This window comes from Aquila chrysaetos, chromosome 18 (assembly GCF_900496995.4).
Source record: "Aquila chrysaetos chrysaetos chromosome 18, bAquChr1.4, whole genome shotgun sequence".
NCBI classification, from domain to species: Eukaryota; Metazoa; Chordata; class Aves; order Accipitriformes; family Accipitridae; genus Aquila; species Aquila chrysaetos.
The window spans coordinates 2,188,536-2,200,971 of record NC_044021.1 but is presented as its reverse complement, the minus strand read 5'-3'; the positions used below and the strand labels follow the sequence as shown (position 1 = coordinate 2,200,971).

The following is a 12,436-nucleotide window of genomic DNA, read 5'->3' as shown; positions in this document are numbered from 1 at the left end:
AGTTGACTAACTTCCTTTTCACAAGTTTCAGGTATGAAAGAAAATCCTTTTCCCCAGCTGTTGTATATGTTAAAATTTTGGCTGAAGGAGAGTGATTTTTCTTTACAAAATCAAAATTATATTAGAGAAGTAACATTCAAAGGATTTTATAAAGTGATCTCAGCAGTGTAAAACATGCTGATAAATACAGTCGGAATAATATTTTCAAACACTTAGTAAATTACTGTGTTTTACAGATAGTATATTTCTTTGATGCTTATTCTGAACTCTAAAGCATTTTGCCTGCTTCTTTTCAATTGTTGTTATGAATGCAGTTGTAATGCCAAGCTTTTCCTGAGAATATGGCCTGCAAAAAATAAGAAGAGGAATATTTTTCTTCGTGTGGAAGTATTTTTGCTAGTGCAGGTCATGCAAGACAGAGACTTTCTCACAGGACTACACAGGACAAATACAGTCTTCATGTTTTAGTGGAGGAGAAAAATAGACATAGAAATGATGAACAAATAACCTGAATTTTAATACTTTAGAAATTGCTTGAGCAGTTAATGTAGAGGAAGGCAATTAAGAACATCAAAACAGACCAATTTGTAAGCATTTGAAGAAAATAATCTGATAAATAATAGGTAGAATGAGGTTAATTGAAGGCCATTTATGTCTGATCAATGGTTTTGTTCTGAATAAGATAACAAGCTGAGCAGGAAAATGAAAAATCAGGAGAGACTACTTTACAATGCTGAAGCATCTGACACAATATTTTTGAGTTTTCACAGTGACCGGAGTAGATAACGAGGGAAGAAGAAATTAGGCCAGTAATACTTCCTCAGGGTACGCTCCCACCAGCCACGTAGGTGTTTCTGTGGGTGCTGGCAATGGGGGGGGGGGACGCCTGCATTTAACAGCCTCGGTGGCACCCTCCTCCACGGATTTGTCCTGTTGCTCTTGGGTCCACGCAGACGTTAAAAGCTGCAGCGTCCTCTGGCAAGCGGTTCTGTAGGACAGGAGTGCCCGAGCGGACGCTGGAACACTTAATTCGGGTGCGAGGAGCAACGCGGCTGGACCGGCGTCTGTGCGGAGTTGGTCAGCCACGAGGAGAGGCAGTCGAGGAGAAGGTGGTGAGAGCCAGCTCTTGTAGGTCCTTCAGAGCTACCTTCTGTGTCTTCACCGGCTGCTCTCCTGTGCCTTCCAGCCGCACCTCCATTTCTTCCAGTACGAGCAGCGGGGGACCAGAAACCCCTCCGGACTGTCCACATCCTTTCTTCTTCCACAGCCAGCTGTGTTTATTGCTGTACAAAGTAATATCGTGTAACACAAGTTAGGAAGTCTGTGTGTCTCAGACCATCAGCTCTGAGTACCGACTCGGAAGCCATTGCTGAAACGCTGAAATCTCCTCTTTCTTCTCCAGCTGTCGGACAGCTAGTCAGAGTGCCTGTTCTCGCTGGGAAACTGAGCGACACCTCGGTGTTTCATTTGTACATCAGATCAAGAGAAGAGACCCAAAGCAGTTTTCAGGGTTAAAGCCAAGATTCTGAATTCGTGAGGCTGGTGCCTTTTCGGGTTCGCTTATCCCCTTTGCTCTACCAACTTCTTGCTGGCTCCCAGTCTTCCTGAAACAGACGTGATTTTTTTGGATTTAATAACTCTTCATAAATTTCTCTTCTGTGAACTTGCCTCCCTTTGAGCCCATATACACTTTTGTCAGCCACAGCTTCTTTTGGGCACAACAACAGCTCAACTTCACTCAACTACCGTCCCTTTTTTGTTTTGAGCCTTCCTTGGCTGGTTCCATCTGGTGACACCCAGTTTTCAACTGAAATTAAAAGTTGATTTCTATCTACCTTCTCCGTGACCATAATGACTTCATGAATTTGTATTATATTCTCCAGATCCCGTTATCTGTCACTGTTTCAACCTGCTGGGTTCTGGTTTACTAAATTCTTCCTCATGTGGTTCTGAATCTTTTCCAGTTCTGCCGAATCATTTTTGAGATGAGAGGATCAGAACTGCACACCACAATAAGGACGGTGCATACAGTGGTATACTCTGGTTTAGTTTATGTTGCTTGCCTTATATGCCTTACCATCCAGTATTGCTCATTTGGCTGCTGTTGAGTATTGAGCTATCTCTTCATGGATGTCTGTTATAATTCCGAGGTTTCAGTGCTCAGTTCTGAGCCCAATATATTGTAAGTAAAATCAGGAATATATGGCATTTTTTTCTCACGTACATCACTTTACATTTATGTGCATTAATTTTAAAGTCCTGCAGTACTTCCCTGTTAGCACTTAGCTTATTGCTCTGAATAACTTAGTATCTTCAGCAAACTTTCATTTCATTGTTCATCTCCTGTTTCTGATAGGTTTAGGAATCAATCACTCCGCTGGTGACCACCCTCCACTGTGAGAACTGACCATTTATTTCCTATATTAACAATTATCTATCCATCTTCCCACGGTTGCTTATTCTCGTTAAAGTGCGTTTGTTAGACATCTTGTCAAAAGTCTTTTGAAAAGTGAAATAAATGCTATCAATCAACCTGTCCCTTATCCAACGTGCTTATTGCTTATGCATTTCATCTTCAGAGTGCAAACGTAGGATTGTGAATCAGCCCTTTTGACTCCCCCCAGCATATCTTCTTTATTCCTACGTCCACTAGTTCTGCATCTTGTTACGGTTTGCTATAGTTTATAGCATTTTTCGGCATGCCGTTGTATTTACATTCTTCTGGTCCTGAGGTACCAGAGCGGTTTGGGCTGAGAGGCTGTACACCGTGGTTGTGGCACAGTTAGACGACAGCGCAGGTCGGACGCTACCGTTAGATATTCGGATCCCGGCCTCCCAAGGTCTGCGAGGCGCTACTGCCCGGCTACGGTCTGTGCTGAGGCAGAAGCGGTGGTTGAATCAGACCGGACACCTTCTCGTTTAAATTGGAGCAACCTGGTGCTTTTCAGCGGAGAAGGCAGCCGTTGGAACGTCTGAGGGCTGGCCAGTGCGTCGCGCTCCCTCCGGAGAGCGGGAAAAGGAGAGGCTCAGCTGCGAGCGGAGTCCGCTCTTCCTCGCCGCTGGGTTGGCGGCGGGCTCTGGCCGTCCGCGAGCAGCTCCGGGCGCTGGGCCCGTGGGCGGGGACGCCGCGCACCGCACCGCACCGCGCACTGCACCGCACCACACCGCACCGCGCACTGCACTGTGCACTGCACCGCACCGCGCACCGCACCGCGCACTGCACCGCACCACACCGCACCGCGCACTGCACTGTGCACTGCACCGCGCACCGCACCGCACCACGCCACACACCGCACCGCACTGCACCGCACCACACCACGCCACACACCGCACCACGCACCGCACCACACCACGCCGCACCATGCACCACACTGCACCACACCACGCCACACACCGCACCACGCACCGCACTGCACCAGACACCGCACTGCACCACACACCACACCGCACCACACTGCACCGCACCGCACTACACTGCACCACACCACACCACGCACCACACCGCACCACACTACACCACACCACGCCACACACCGCACCACACCGCACCGCACCACACCACACCCACCACCCACACGCCGCACCACACTGCACCACGCTACACCGCACTACACACCGCACCACACCACACACTGCACTGCACCACGCACTGCACCACACCACGCACCACACCGCACCACACCACACACCACGCTGCACCGCACTGCACCGCACCACACCACAGCACACACCGCACTGCACCACACCACGCACCACACCACGCACCACACCGCACCACACCACACACCGCACCACACCAAGCACCGCACCACACCGCACTACGCCGCACCACACTGCACCACGCTACACCGCACTACACCGCACCACACCACACACTGCACTGCACCACGCACTGCACCACACCACGCACCACACCGCACCACACACCACGCTGCACCGCACTGCACCGCACCACACCACAGCACACACCGCACTGCACCACACACCACCACCACACCACCACACACCACACCACCCACACACCGCACCACACCAAGCACCGCACCACACCGCACTACGCCGCACCACACTGCACCACGCTACACCGCACTACACCGCACCACACCACACACTGCACTGCACCACGCACTGCACCACACCACGCACCACACACACCGCACCACACACCACGCTGCACCACACTGCACTGCACCACACCACAGCACACACCGCACTGCACCGCACCACGCACCACACCGCACCACACTGCACCACGCTACACACCGCACCACACCGCACCGCACCACACCACACACCACACCACACTACACACCACACCACATACCACGCACCACACACCACATGACACCACTACACACCACACACCGCACCACACACCGCACCACACACCACCTCACCGCGCCGCACCACATCACATCACACCCCACACGCCACCCGACACACCGCACCGCACCGCACACCCCAGCCCACCCCACCCCGCGCTGGCGCGCCGTAGGAGCCCGACGCGCCCGGAGCCGCGCCGGGCGATGCCGCGGCCCCGAGCGCAGAGGAACGCCGGCAGACGGGCCCCGCAGACCGCTCCCGCCACGGCACCTCGGCTCCCGCCAGCCCCGAGGGGCGGCCGCCGCCCGCGGGCCCTGCGCCGGGCGCCGCGCCGGCTCGAGCAGCCCGGCGTTCGCGAGGGCAGTGGCTTCCAGGGAAGTGGAACGTCAAATCGGAACTCTGCTGCAGGTGGGAGCTTGTTACACCGTCGTTTCCAACGTTTCCCGAGTACGCCGCGCGTAATTCTGCGCGACGCGTTTCAATCGAAGTTGCGCTTCAAGCGAAACCACAAAGCGAACGGGGAGAGGGGGAGCTGGAAATATTTTTTGTTTCTTTCAGGTGAGGCTGTGGTTGATTGGACCATGAACCCTTCCCAAAAATATTTTAGGCCATAAAATTTTGTTGGTTTGGTTTTAGGGAGACAATTTCTTTTAAGATGTTTATAGCAGTTCATGTTCTTTTCCGCCACGTATCTCTTCAAAACACAGCAAAATAGCCAAAAATTATGTTAGAAGTCAATTGCTTCACAGATCACACAGAGCGGTCGTGAAAAACAGCGCGTTTAGCCTAAGGATTGGACATCCAGAAGCGCAGCAGTAAAAGCTACCTGTTGAGTGCTTGACTTGGTAGGCTAATTGCTCTCATGTTTTGAAAACGAAAGGTATGGCTGAATAATCAAAGCTAAATCACATTGTCACAGCATTTGATAGAAAGGTTAATAACCAAGACTGTATCCACCTTGGACTGTCAGGTGTTTGTCTAGTTGCAAAGTATGCTCTTAAAGTGAAATTAATACCTAAGAGAGAAAGATCTGGGGCCAAATTCCTTCTTGATATAAAGTGGTCATCCTTCTTTAATTACAGTTGAGCTATTCTAATTAATAAGAGAGAATTTGCCCCCAAACCTGTGTTAATCCACATGCAGGACTGATAAATTATTACTCCTCTGAAGACCAACTTATAGATAAAGAAGGCTATGACTGGTACTGAGAACATTTAGCAAGAAGAAATCTTGCTAATCTTGCTAATACTGCATTGAACTGTCATTCAAGCCAGGCAAAATTGCAAGGAAGATCTGTGGCAGTGACTGAAAAATCGATTTTAATTTATTATTACTTCCAAAAAAAAAGCTGATTTTGTAGTAACTAAAAGCCTAACGCTAAGAAACTCTTCATAATGAAGATGAACCATCTTGTGTTTTCTTACTTTTTGTCTCACTGCCTTGTTTAAATTTGTATATTGTCTGAGAAATAGCTACTCTTATCAGCTAGTTTAGTTTTCAGCAGTAAAGGATGATTTTTAAAAGTCCTAGTGTACAAATAATGATAAAAAAATTTGAATTTGTCTAAAAGTTAGAGTAGTAACCGTAACTACTACAGCTTATCTATTTACTCTATGTCCAAAGGCTGCACTGAATACTTGCAGATAAGCCAATGTGACTCAAGGTCTACTCCTTTATATAAAGCCCTTAAAATTGTATAGCTGTCAAGGGACTGCTGATGACTGTGAGCACACTTGCTGGATATGTGCATGGTGCTGGTTGCTGCTTTTTGCTGCCTGTGTTACTATATTAGACCCTTGCAGCAAAGAGCCTGAACGCTCACAGAAACAGCTGGGAGTCATACTACTTGATGTGACCTGAGCATGCTTAAGGAGGGCAGTTGTTTCTGTAGATAGTTTAATTCTGTCTTTCAGATTTCTAGAGCTGCCACTGGGAGTAATGTCAACAGCTTGCTAAATATTTCCGTATCCAGAGGGCACGTCTCTCAGCACACTGGCTTTCTGGATGATCTTCCCGTAGAATTCTGTGTCCCTCCCCTGGATAAGGCAGGTGAACTCAGTTATCCTGGAGTCATAAGGATATTGCTCGTAACCTCCCACAGTCTGTATGCGCATATGGAAAATGACCCTAAAGGACAAAGAAATTCATTGGCACCTCCCACCTTCCCCTACCTCAGATCCCACCAATTAAATTGAATAACTGAGGTAAGTGCCAGGGCCGACAGGGATCGGGTATGTGTTGCATTCCTTTATACCACGTCATATCCCTAGAGCATTGGATTGACACCCCTTAGGTGTGTTTGGAGGATCATGCCTGCTGGTAGTTATCAGGTGATGACATGATAGCTGTGACACATCTGCCCATAAAACTGAAGCTGGATTATTGTAGTTCTCTTTCCATTCCTAGATTATTAGCAAAATCAGTCTGCCATTTGTGCAGAAAACAGCAGTTTGATGAGCCGTGGGTCTGAGCTCTTGTTCTGACTACCTGTTCCTGGTGTTCCTCTCCTGAGAAGAAGCTGTTTACGTTAGCTGGTTTTTGGAGGTCTGAGTGGGACCTTCTGACCAAATTGAGAGTTATTCTTCAGCACTCTGTATTCTTGGTATTCCTGTGTGACTGGATTCCATCTGAAATTAATTTTACTGGTTTATGGAGGTCTAAAGGACTCCTCGTCCTGTTAGATTCAAAATGTCGTCCCACAACTCACATACACACTGTGAGTAGAGTTTCCACAAAGAATCAAAATTTACCAGGCAGTCAAGGTTTTGCTGGGCTGCCTTTACGATAGACAAATATTTTTTTTCCTGAAAACCTGTGAACTGTATCTCCACATCTCTTTAAAAAATCCAGAAAACATGGTTTCAGACCGACACTGGCGAAATACGTGCTTACTTAGTGGGACATTTTACCAACAGTAGATACTACTAATGCTCCAGTTTAAGGTTTGCACCGTGACCTGTAAATTCACAAATGACATACCATGTTTTACTCCCTGTCACACTGACAGCTACAGCGTGTTCTAGTTAACAATGAGAAATAAGAAAATTAAGATGGCAGCGTGTTTTCTTGGACAGCTCACGTAATCTGGAACTTGCTTCTCTTTCTCAGAATGACATAGCCTGAATGTGGTGGTATTAGAGAACTTCTGTGAAAGATCTCAATTAACAATTCCTTCAATAGAGCTGAAATGGGAATAGCTAGATAATGGGATGTTTTTCTTTTTAAATAACCAAATGATTATTTCTGCCAAAAAGTTGATGCAAGGTTTGGATTTGTCTTGTTTTTTAAGCTGTTTCCTGAGTAAATAAACAAGCCAAATCTGTGGAGGGCTGTAGTAGCTATGAGTCAGTGCAGAAACTAGACAGAGACTTTTAAAAGAAAAGGAAAAGCAGTCATGGGAATTCGGTATATCCATCTCCTGATTACAGATGCAACTGGAGCCTGATGGGGAAGGATGACAAACAGAGGAACTGAGCTCGACAGCTCCTCCACGCAGGGCAAAGGAACGCGTTGTCTGTGCAAGATGAGCGCCTGGTGTGTCTGTGTAACTTGGCAGAGAGGCCTCTGTTCTTTGTTTGGCTGGAAATGAATGAGGCAGGCAGCTCACAGCTCAGGGACTATAAGGTTGTCTGCGTTGCTGTCTCGGTGAGGAGTTTCTGGTGAACTCGGAGAGGAGCCGAGAGGCTGCCAGTCTCTGCAGGCTCTGGAGAGTCAAGGTGACATGTGTTTGGCCATGCTGGAGAGAAGGAGAAATCACCTCAGTGAAAAGATCGTGGAGAATGTATCTCTGCTTCTACCACTGTCTAAGTCTATATATTTTGAAAGCTTGCACTCAGTATATGTAACTGCAGAAAATGAAGAAGTTGGACACATGATGTTAGTACAGACTGTTACATCTAGTTCTGTTTGAAAGGATCCAGTAGTATTTCAGCTTTTTTTTTTTTTTTTTTTTTCTTGATAGTGGTGCAAGGAAAGGTAGTGTGCTGAGAACACTTCCTCAGCATCCTATTGTAATTTGTGCAGTTATTCTTTCAGGGCTGGATACCACTTTCTTCCTCTATCTTTATCTTCATCTTTCTGGAGGGTGGGAGAGTAGAATTTCAGATAAAAGAAGTCCACTAATCCCTCTTTTCCTCACTGCCCACCCCGCAATGCACTTTTCAGATCCATGATGCTGCTTTTCCCACATGTGCTGCCCTTCTGGAATTTCAGGTGGAGCTGTTGCCTTTAATAAGGGGACAGTCTACTCAGACTACTCTTGAGGCAGAGTCCCCAGCCCTGCAAATATAGGGCGTGGGCACTGTTTGGGGAAAACCATGCTCTATAATTTTCCCTTCTGATTTTTGTCACCCAAAGGGAAGTCAAAAGGTTTCCATCACTTCAAAGGGAGAGCCAGTGGAAGACTTTTTCCAGTTGATGCTCTCCAGACCCCAGTTGCTGGATGACAGAAGAGGGTTTCCCCATGAGCTGGAGGAAAACCTGTCTTTTGTTGCTCTTACAGCAGCAGAGAGAGAGGGGAAGAGGTATGGAGGTCAGAGACCAGAAGAACAAGACAACACAAAACTTGCAAGCCGTTCTGAAGGGCACACTTCTGATGTGTAATGTGGGGTGAACTGGGGAGTCTCAAGGAGAATGGAAAGCATGAATTTGTGTGCTAGGGAGACAAAGGAATTCATTCTAGTGCTCCTGGGCTGTATGGATTTTGTCGAGCTGTCTGCAGAGGTGAAGGGAACAGTATTGAGTTAATTGGGGCAACTGGTGTGTGGGAGAGCAGAACTAATGAGGGCTGTGTGGGGATGCAAGTATAGATGGAAAATCATGTGTGTTTAGGGAGCAGAATCAATTAGGAACCTGCATTGGAGGGGCTGGGGGATTGTCCAGTTATAAGATTATTTGATTAGGAAAACTCTTTGGTGCTTTGGGGGAACAGAAATGGTTTTTTTTTTTTTTACGTGATAGGGAGGCAGAACAGGATGAAGCAGGTAGAGCAAAGAAAGAATTGAAAGGAAACCTATCCTTAAGTCCTCTCACCTTCCTCCATCTAAAATTCATTCCCCCCTCCCAGGATTCTCGTCCCTTTTCCATCTTTAATGCAAAGGCAATTGAAAATGGTGTAAGAGGAAGAAAGTGCCTTGCCTTCTTCCCAAATCAAAGGGCCGATGCCCTCCTCCCTTCCGCTTCCATACATTGGCATTAAGTACGTAGGGCTGGTGTGCTCGTTTCTGTTCTTCCTTTGTATCAACTTCGGTAGAGGGGAGAGAGGAGCTGCAGATGAACCACCTCAGCAGAGGGTTGTCTTCCCCTGCCGAAGGAGACTGTGAAAAGTTTTACCCCGTTCCTGAGATGGCTAATTCACCCCTTTCCAAATCAAAACCACTGTGCAAATTTGAATGCAGTTTTTCTCAGGGAGACTTGATGTTAGCAAGCATAGATTCTGTTTATATATGCTCATTGATACATATTTGTTTCTTTAGGTATCAATATTTTGAACTTTATGACATATTATGTTATACGGTAAATTTTGTTTTAATTGTGTATTTATAAATGTGTCCAGAAGGCCCTCTAGCCCTGTCTGAGGAACACAATTATTATAATAAGCTGAGGTTTTAAATTTTGCAATGTAAAACAAGTTGTGAATAACTACATAAAGAGAAGATTGAGGCATTAATGTTCTCTCAAAATGAGAAAGAAAAGGAAACACTTATGTAAAATGAGAAGCAAGCAACACCAGGTGTTTTTTGTTATGCTTTGATAATATTTTTCTCTCAGGTTAAGAGCCCTGACTACTGGGCTCTTCAGATCCTAGGAGATTTCTTTGGCAAAACCTCTAGACTTTTTAAAGCCTGATTTATATGTACATATGCACCTTTTCAAAACAGCTCACTACTGGAAAACCTATTTAAAAAAAAAAAAAAAAAACGAACACGGAAGAAAAACGATCAGCCCTTCTCCAAATTTTAGCAGGCCATGAGTCTCCCGGCTGAGGTGGGCGCATGCTGCTTGGCCGCTCAGCCCCTTCTTGTGGAGGACCTGACGACTTCCATTTGTCCCCCTCTGCGTTACATTTCCTGAGCTCATTCGCAGCTGTCTTCATTATTCACAGCTCTGAACCGATGAAAGGAGAAAATAAAACAAGTGTTTTATCTGTACGCTGATTGCGAGGCGGTTTCGGGGGGGAGTGGTGACCCTTGCTGTTGCCTTGCAGGAATGTCAGCTCTGCTGGAGAGGAGGCCCGCAGAAGGATGAGGGAGTGTGACGGCCTGACGGACGCATTGCTGTACGTGATCCAGTCTGCTCTGGGGAGCAGTGAAATTGATAGTAAGGTTTGTCATCTTTGTCTTTTCAGGAGCAAGAAATCCAGGTACACAGGGTACATCAGGAATATAAAGTGACAGGGTTTTTAAAAAATGCATTGTGAGGGGTGCCTTAGCAAAGCGTAACTCAGTCCATCTTTTCCTTCTGTTGAGCTGTGTATTTCTGTGTGCCAGGTATTGGATTTGTGTCTACTTGTGTAGTGTGCACGGTCATCCTCTCACGTGGATTATTAAAGGAGCAAATACAATACTGGTTTAAGAAGAGCAAATACATCATATTCCCAGTAAAGTTCCTTACGTTGCTCTGCCAAGTTTGCCTTAAAATTGATTTTCAGTACCCAGTATGAGACAGATCTAGTAACAGTAAGCTAGGCTTATAAGGCAAACAAACCAAAAAAAAAAGGGGGGGGGGGGGCAATTAATAGGCAGTTTTGCAGTACAACCAATATTATTTCTACTTTGAAGAGAATCAGTGAATGCTTTCAATAACAACTGTTTTAAGATGCATTTTTATGTCAACTTTACTTCTCTGAGAGTACCTGGATATGAACGTGCTTCTCCAAAGGTGAAAGGCATGGCCTAATTAAAAAGACTTCTAGCATTTACAAATTGAAGATTTTCAATACATTAAAGTATTCCAGAGAAGGAGAAAAAGGCTAGTTTCAAATATCTTCTGCTTTCAGTATCTGGTGCTAAATTAATTACTGTTGCTGCTCTAGGGCAACCTTGGTCCATTTGCAAACCCCTACAAATCGCAGGAGCGCAGCCTTTTACACAGCAAAGCTTCAAAGCCTGCTGGGTTTGTACTTCCAAACGATCCTTCACAGATAGTGGTCCGTGGGCTGAGCTGGACCGGGGACTGTTTCAAAGCTCCCCGGTTCGGCTTGCCTGTCAGAACGGAGAAGTTAGAGGGGCTTCGCTGGAGGAGGAGGAGGAGGAGGAGGAGGAGGAGGAGGAGGAGGGGAGGAAGTCAGTTTATGCCTCATCTCACAGCTCAGCTTCTGCTTTTGCAGCAGTTTCATTGTAGGTGACCCAACTGATTTCAAGATTGTTTTACTGTTAAAAGGGCTAAATGAGGAGCACAGTAAGCTCCCTGGTTTGCCTCATCTTGTTGGTATAGACTGTTCTGTTTGTACTCTCATTTGTAGCTGGTATGACTTGGAAAAACTGCAGGCAAAGTCATATACGGAGGAAGAAATGAGAGAAAAAGTATTTTCCCTGCCTTAGTAGTTTTAACCTCCTGTCTAACAGGTTTCTAACTGTATGACGTAAAGCAGTTGTGCAGCTAAATACAAAACACCACAGTGTAGCCTCTTACCTTATATCTTTATCCTAAACTAGGATGTAATTATAATTAAATAAATATTTAAATAACTGACTCTAAATCACTTTTTAATCTAGTTTCAAAAATAGTGCTATTATAACAAAAAATTGAACTTTAAAATGAAGTTACAAACATCATGGCATCTGGAAAGCAACAATTGCCTTATTAGATAATTTTATAGTACTGTTAGTGACTAAAAACTGAAACGCCGAAAAACAGGTCCCTGCTCTTGCAGGCTCTGACAGACGATGGGGGACTTGCAAGCGCATGCGGAGTTGTTGTTAAAGTTAAGAGTGCGTAAATCTTGGCTGCTTATGAGCATCTTAGCGGCAGTGTTTCTTATAAATGTGTAAGAAGAAAAAGCTATGCTAATTCAAGTTAAAAGTGTTGAGAGTGAGTGACTTAGACATGTTTACCTGACAAAGTTACTGTTCATAGTTTTAATTTGATCTATTAAAGTAGAAAGACTACTGAA

The 12,436-nt window shown here is 45.9% G+C and overlaps 1 protein-coding gene across 7 annotated transcripts in view; it reads left to right on the top strand.

The window, feature by feature from the left end:
- CTNND2 (catenin delta 2) overlaps positions 1 to 12,436 on the top strand; it is a 688,109-nt gene that overhangs the window by 570,439 nt on the left and 105,234 nt on the right. For all 7 annotated transcript variants that reach the window (XM_030041721.1, XM_030041726.1, XM_030041725.1 and 4 more), the window contains one exon: positions 10,529 to 10,646. In XM_030041721.1, the coding sequence (XP_029897581.1) occupies positions 10,529 to 10,646 (118 nt within the window). The remainder of the gene's footprint in view (positions 1 to 10,528; positions 10,647 to 12,436) is intronic.